This window comes from Vigna umbellata, chromosome 10 (genome assembly GCF_029865625.1).
Source record: "Vigna umbellata cultivar VRB3 chromosome 10, Vumbellata_1.0, whole genome shotgun sequence".
NCBI lineage: Eukaryota > Viridiplantae > Streptophyta > Magnoliopsida > Fabales > Fabaceae > Vigna > Vigna umbellata.
The window spans coordinates 18,669,768-18,677,124 of record NC_142174.1 but is presented as its reverse complement, the minus strand read 5'-3'; the positions used below and the strand labels follow the sequence as shown (position 1 = coordinate 18,677,124).

Here is a 7,357-nt window from a genome sequence, read left to right as displayed (position 1 = left end):
GCCTTGTTTCCACTTCTATATATGCATTTATTTAATTTTATATAACTCTTCTTAATTTTGATAAAATACTTCTCTCATATCAAACAATTTTAAATTATATTTTTCATTTAATTAGTAATAGATAAATATAGGTTGTATATATATCTATATATTATTCTCTTTAATTTATATTTTATTTTTAACCTCATTATGTTGCTTTCTATAAATTTCAATTTCTTTTTTTTTTTTGATCTTGTGTATTAGAACATTTTCAACGAAAGTTTTTGGCAAAACTAATATCGATAAAAATTGCTTTAATATAGTTTATAAATATGAATCTTCTAAAACTAAAAAACAATATTTATATAAGAATATTTTAAAATTCAAAATAAAACAGTATTTTTATTGAAAAAGACTTTTTTATATGGAAAATGACACTTGAACAACCATTTTTGACAACATTTAGACACGCGCACACGTGTCAAAATCTGAGTGGTCCAGTTAGAAAAATTAAATGAAAATGGACCACTCAGATTTTGACACGTGTGCGCGTGTCTAAATGTTGTCAAAAATGGTTGTTCAAGTATCATTTTCCTTTTTATATATAGAAAACTATTATTGAATATATATTAGGTTTGCATGTTACATGTGCTATGTTCTAAGAAAACACTATATACTTTCCCGTACTTCTTACACGTCCCCACATCATACGATAAGGATCCTCGGAGTTGTTGGAAAATAACTTAGAACTTACACGTCTTGTCATATCATTAATTGTTTATTGATATTTGTTTAAATAATAAAATAAAATCAATTATTTATTTAAAGATACTCAAAACACATCACATCTGTGTCTGCTGAATAACACCATTTTATTTTTTTGACTTTTTATCCTCCCAACGACTTTTGGCTGCTAAAAGCTGATAAATCCAACGGCAGATTAAATTAATAAAGAATAATAATATTTTTACAATATTTTTTTATAATATTTTAACATCATTTAGGTGTTATTCTGTAATTGATTTATGTTAATATTTATGATTATTATTATTGATGGTAAAATAATTTTGAATCAATTATAAAATGAAATATAAATAATATTAAAATGTTATAAAAGAATATTCTTAAAGTATCCATTAGTAAAATATGGTTGAATTTACAAGTTTTCTGTAATTAAAATAAGATTCTTTTATGAGTGAGGAACCTGCAGATATTGTTTTATATTCGTCTACTTCCACTTCAGATGTTTTTGGTTTAGGATAACATTATCTTTTAGCATTCTTAATAAAACATTGTGATTAGGTTGTTTATTAGTGTAAAGTATCTATTCGCAAATTGTACTAGGTATTCATATTCCTTAAAATAAAGTAACAGAGCATTACTTTATATATGAGTTGTCAGATGGTACAGAGATTACTGATAATGGATTACAATTATACACGTAGGATCCACGACATTGATTAGGATAAGACTTGTAGTACTCTCGCAAATCCAGAAAATTGATCAAATCAAAACCACCATTCAGCCCTGCTTAGCCTAAAGATTGCTACTTTTTCTTTGTTCTTGGGAGATTGTTTTCGAAGCCGGAATAAAGCATAAAATTTGGTGTTCTTCCATTCTCTGCTCACGTTTTCAAGGAGACATCCAACCACCCCATTTGAGATACTGTAATGGCAGAAGGTTTAGAATCAATGGGAGTTGTATCAGTGAGGAGTAGATCGTGGAAAGCTCATATGGGCATGACACTGTCACAGGCATTCTATGGTGGCTACCATGTAATCACAAAAGTGGCCCTTAATGTTGGGGTCAACCAACTAGTTTTCTGCTTCTACAGGGATCTCCTTGCCTTCACTATTCTTGCTCCTCTCGCTTTTTTTCTTGAAAGGCATGCTTTTTTCCCCCTTCTCCTTCAACTGTTACTGATTAGGTTCTATTGGAAGATAAAGAATCTAATTGGCATGCTATGAGAGAGTGTAAAACTTTTCTCCACAATCTCAAAATAAATTGATTTTCTTATGGAAAGTATTCGGAGAAACAGTGTTCGACATTTTCTGATTTGTTAACGTTTTCGTTGGCATCTTGCCTCAACTTTTACTGATTGATAGAAATTTGGATAATTTTTTACAATTCTTTATAGGGTTGGATCATGTGAAATTGAGCCTTAAACACCTTTGTAGCTTCGTTCATGTGGGGCTGTGGTTTTCTTCTTATTCGTAGTTAGAAAAGTATATGCGATTGGTACCATTTACTGAGCATATGCTAATTTGGGCAGTAGCATGTTTCTAATTGTTAAAGATGTATTGTGTGTTTTTCTCTAAAGGGCTGAGCTTTCGGAAAAAGTTGGTTCATGAATACTTATTGGAGCAATTATGACCAAATGGTGTAGGGTAAAATCTTGCATCCCTCATTTTTCTAATTAATTCTTAAATTTCAGCAGAAATAAGTATCATAAAACCATTCTCAAGTTTTCATCGGATGCTAGAGACGTTTGTGTACATATATATATATATATATATATATATATATATATATATATATATATATATATATATATATATATGGTTAAAGGTTAAAATGGGTAAAATTAACTTTTAATGTCAATTTTAAAGAGATTTAAGGCTGATCAAGTAAGAAATTGACCTCACACTCTGTCTAAAATAGTTGATGAGTTTTTAACTTTATAAGATGCTTATTTTTACTCAATGTGGCACTTAGATTCATATTTGGAATTCTACCAAATGACACTCCCTAATTTCATGCTTTGGAAAGTGTGAACTCCTGTTTGTCTAAAGCAAGCTCCCAAACACACCTGTGATAGTTGGTTGATGATACTAATTTTATGAAAATATACTCTGTAGAATACTGATACCTTTTTCTTTCTTGTAATTTAGATTATTCTTGGTATTTAAGTGTGCCAATTGGCTTAGACTTGTTTGAGGTTCATAATCATCATCCAATAATTGTAGAAATGTTCTACTTATACTTGTCTACTGATAATGGTTCCAGGGACCCGTCTTATGATGATGACCTGTTTTTTGTGCATTTAACTGGATACACAGTCAAACTTTAGAAATGGAAATTTAACCTGAAACATTTTTTGTGCTCTCTTGTGAGTTAGTATTTCTTTATTTCTGATAGGTGAGTATCCTAATTGTACATTTTTACCATATTGGCTGTAGAAGAACTAGACCACCCCTTACCAAGAAGCTACTGATGTCCTTCTTCATTCTTGGATTGACTGGGTAAGAATTCTTGCTATATTCACTTATTTCTTATTTTGGTATAGTATTTTATTGCACCATAATATTTATTTTTTCTCCATGATTCATCATCAGGGTATTTGGCAACCAGCTTTTGTTTCTTATTGGTTTAAGTTATACTAATCCAACTTATGCTGCTGCTGTACAGCCAACCATTCCAGTCTTCACATTTTTGTTTACTTTGATGATGGGGTCAGTTTCACTCTTATCCATTTCTTCTTAGTATTCAAATGTCTATATTAAAATATAAAATTTATTTATTGATCATTGATTCCCTTTTTCTTTTCTAGTAAAGAGAAAGAAATGCACAATCATATTGTTAGTAAAGAAATTTGTACATTCATGAAAATGTTCACACAGACCTGAACACAAAATAATGTGTGCTTAGCAAATTCAATCTTGCAGAATAGAAAAACTGAACTTGCTCACATATGAAGGTTGGGCAAAGGCTGGAGGAACTCTTTTATGTGTTTCAGGAGCCATATTTATGGTTTTTTATCGTGGTCCAGCTGTGATAGGGGATAACGAAACGAACCAAGTTACGCAAATTAAACCAAGTGGCAGAGGCCAGCCAGAGCCTTCAGTATGGTTAATCAACAGTTATCTTGATATTGGATTAGATAACTTTCAGCTTGGGGTTGTGTTCTTGATAGGGAACTGCATATGCATGGCTGCTTATCTAGCCCTTCAGGTATTCTTTTGTTTATATTCATCAAAGGAGACCTACTAAAATAAAAGTCCACTAGATGACTGCTGATTATATCTGTTCATTTCTTCCTCTATTATCAAATTACCATGCTCCTGCTTCTGTTTATTATTGCTTTGAATTCTCCTTTCCACACCAATGTTGATGACATCCATCAAGTTGTTCTTTACAAGGTTTCTCATTGAGTCTTCTGAGGTGTTCAGGTATCCCAAATTAGAAGGGAAATGGGATGAGGTCATATATGTTGCAGTATATTGATTTATTCATCCTGAAAGCAAAGCCCTTTAAAGCAAACTCTTACTTTTTCTCCAATTTCCCTCCATTTGGAATACACTCTAAATAAATCACACTTTGATTTTTGACCACATCACAACGCTGTCACATGTTTCTTTCAGTTCTTTGCATTAAACCAATAACTTTGTACTTTCTATCAGATGAATTTACTTATTGTGACAAACACCAATCTTTAACATCACGTAGTTTGTGTGAGCTGATTTATTATGAGATTTGGTTATTTTAATTGTGAGAGTGTTCGCCCGTTTAAGTTCTTGCCATTAATTATTTTCAGGCACCATTATTGAAAAAGTATCCATCAAATCTATCTGTCACAGCATATTCATTCGCCTTTGGAGTTGCACTGTTGGTGATTGCTTCATTTTTCATGGTTAACGAGTCAACTGACTGGATTTTGACACAATCAGAGATACTGGCTGTTGCATATGCTGTGAGTCACTGGAATTTTAAATGTATTTTCGTTCTCATAACATGACACATCACTAACAGATTTCTGTTTTGCTTCTGCTAACTTTAGTTCTGTATTGCTAATAATTATATAGCCACTTTCATGTCTAGCAGTCTAAAATAAAGAGGAGAAAAATTAGATCAAGTTCTTCATGATTCTATCATGAAATTCTTGAGTCAGACAATGACATGTGGATTCTCCGCCACCCAAATTCTGCAACATACTCTTGAGGGGGGAGGGTATTTAGTTTTGAAAAAATAATCCAATTTTAATAGTTTAATTTGAAAATTTGAATTGAAGAACTAGTGTGATCCTTTTCCATCTATATGAACTACACAGATAGGCAACAGCCACAACACTGCTTCTACATGGTAGTATCAATAATTTAGAGGTGAGAATAGGATATTTTGCTGTGATGTTCGTGTTAAAAAATTTGTTCTAGCTGGTGGAGCATGGTTGTTAAATGCAGGGCAAATATGACTTGAGTTCTAGCACAGAAGTCTAAGTGTAACACTCCGACTGGGATGCTACTAAGTAAAATTTGTAAATTTCAAGATCTTTTATCTCAAAAAGCAAACCCAAAATCCAAAATGTAATCCATCAAATTATAAATTCAATTCAAATCTCCCTAATACATTACTCTGAAAGAAAAGCTGCCCAAAATAAAACTCTTTTCACTAAAACCTCAGCACGTCTCTTAATCGTAACGCATATTTGTCTGCATCTGCCTTATCATTTACTAATTCTACTGAATTAAATAATCTAGGCTCTTACACTAAATCACATCAATGTGTTCATGAAAGTTGTAATTAAGTAACATGACACTGGATATAAACTACTGAAGTTGAGCAACGAAGGGTTTCTATTTTAAGGGATGAAAAAGTTCCTACATAGTTTTTAATTGATTCACCTTCCAATGGATTATTTGGTGGTTTATTAACATGTAGATTTGACAAATTTGTTCAGGGAACTATTGCATCTGCTCTTAACTACGGAATCATTTCATGGAGCACTAAGATCTTGGGGCCAGCTTTGGTTTCCCTTTACAATCCTCTTCAACCTGCATTTTCTGCCTTCCTTTCACAAATTTTCCTTGGCACTCCAATTTACCTGGGAAGGTATAGCTCTCCTTCCACTTCAACATATTTCATGCATTCTTTTCTAACTTCACCATCTCACAATAAACCTACTCGTCAATTGTAAAGGGTAAAACTTAAAAAACAAGAGTATAAAGAATACATACAATACAGACACACTAACTGCAGAAAAGTTTTTCTTTTTTTAGGAGCTTACTTTTCTTCTTGTTCTTGTTTTTTAATCCATGTGATGATAGCATCCTAGGGGGATCTTTCATCATTGCTGGTCTATATTTAGTTACTTGGGCATCTTATAGAGAAAGACAAGAAACTTATGGAGTTACTCCTAATGGCTCTTGGATCTCTGAACCACTTCTTCATGAAAAAAGTGAATACCAGAATGATCACACTCAGGGTCCTCCAGCGTAAACATCAAAGCCAAGCTCATCAGATTCGTTATTCAATAGCAATGCGTTTTGAAAAGTTTTCTCATGATTCTTGAATTTGTTTTTGAAATCTGTTTAAATGGTATGCTTGTATTTTATATTATAAATGTGAAATGTTGTTTGAGGACAAACTGGGAATGTGAAGTGTATTATGATATTTACAATTTTGATATCCTGTTCAATTTAACTGTCAACAATTCTGAGATAACTCTTCATTGCAGTGTAAAAGTAATTGAATGTTTTGTTCTGTTTCATTGGCTTTAATTAGCCATTCATTTAGAAAGGTGAGAAAGAGTTGAAAGTATATAAGATGAACAGAAGTAAATAAGAAATCAAACAAAAATTAAAAGCTCATGTTTGACTAAAAAAATACAAAGTAAAAGAAAATACAGATATTTTAATGAAAAAAATATAGAAAAATAAGCATTAGTGAATTTTACTCTATTTTTATTTTATTTTCTGTTGTCACTTATTGAAATGACTTTGTTACTGGATATGAATGTTTTTGTCTTGCATGTTGAAACTTTTTCAAACAATTTGAGATCGACTATGGTTTTTTTTTCAGAGACTTGCCTCTTGAGAATAGGAACGAGGTGCGAAAACTACAATTAAAACAAAATAAAAACTACGTAAAATTCAAAGGTTAATAAGATATTAAAAATAAAAAATTAAGTATATTATCACCAATATTATTATTATTATTATTTATGTTTAGATACTTCGTATTATATATTTTATTTTAACTATTATATTATTGAAAATGTTTATATTACTATTTCCAAATTATACTGCAATATATTCAAATTAATAGGTGAAAAATTTGCCAAATTTTTATTTATTTTTAAATATTTTTTTGTTAAACAACTCTTCCTTCCTAAGTGTCCTTTGATTTCCTCTTCCTTCTATCTTAAATTTATTATATCTTATCACCCTATATCCTATCATTACACTCCGCTGCAGAACAACCTTGTCCTCAAGGTTGGAATCGGGAAGCTTGATCTCATGGCTCCTCTTCATCATCGTGTTATTATATGAAGGAAACCCACTAGCTATTACCCCCTAATTCAGGTTTGGAGGCTTGGGTGGTGGTCTATATGAAAGAATTGTTGACTTCTTTAAGAGTTGCTTCTGTTCCATAATTCCCATGG

General features: G+C 31.5%; 1 protein-coding gene across 2 annotated transcripts; it reads left to right on the top strand.

Moving 5' to 3' along the window:
- Positions 1–1,395: 1,395 nt before the first annotated feature.
- On the top strand, positions 1,396–6,461 carry LOC124824796 (WAT1-related protein At4g19185-like). Of its 2 annotated transcripts, XM_088100685.1 has the most exons (8): positions 1,723–1,864; positions 2,300–2,366; positions 3,118–3,221; positions 3,315–3,431; positions 3,645–3,930; positions 4,514–4,669; positions 5,654–5,805; positions 6,021–6,461. In XM_088100685.1, exons 2-8 carry the CDS (start codon positions 2,349–2,351, stop codon positions 6,190–6,192), a joined length of 1,005 nt encoding a protein of 334 aa, XP_087956811.1. In that variant the 5' UTR covers positions 1,723–1,864; positions 2,300–2,348; the 3' UTR covers positions 6,193–6,461. The 2 variants fall into 2 exon arrangements, with proteins under 2 accessions (XP_047153253.1, XP_087956811.1); XM_047297297.2 differs by lacking the exon at positions 2,300–2,366 and having other exon boundaries at positions 1,396–1,864; positions 3,159–3,221.
- The last annotated feature ends 896 nt before the right edge of the window (positions 6,462–7,357 follow it).

What these genes read in the sequence shown, in the direction of transcription:
- LOC124824796 (XM_047297297.2), top strand. Translation starts at nt 1,650, where the DNA reads ATGGCAGAAGGTTTAGAATCAATGGGAGTTGTATCAGTGAGGAGTAGA. An exon ending in TTGTTTACTTTGATGATGGG is followed by an intron (nt 3,432 to 3,644) that starts GTCAGTTTCACT and finishes TCAATCTTGCAG; the next exon opens with AATAGAAAAACTGAACTTGC. An exon ending in TACTGGCTGTTGCATATGCT is followed by an intron (nt 4,670 to 5,653) that starts GTGAGTCACTGG and finishes AAATTTGTTCAG; the next exon opens with GGAACTATTGCATCTGCTCT.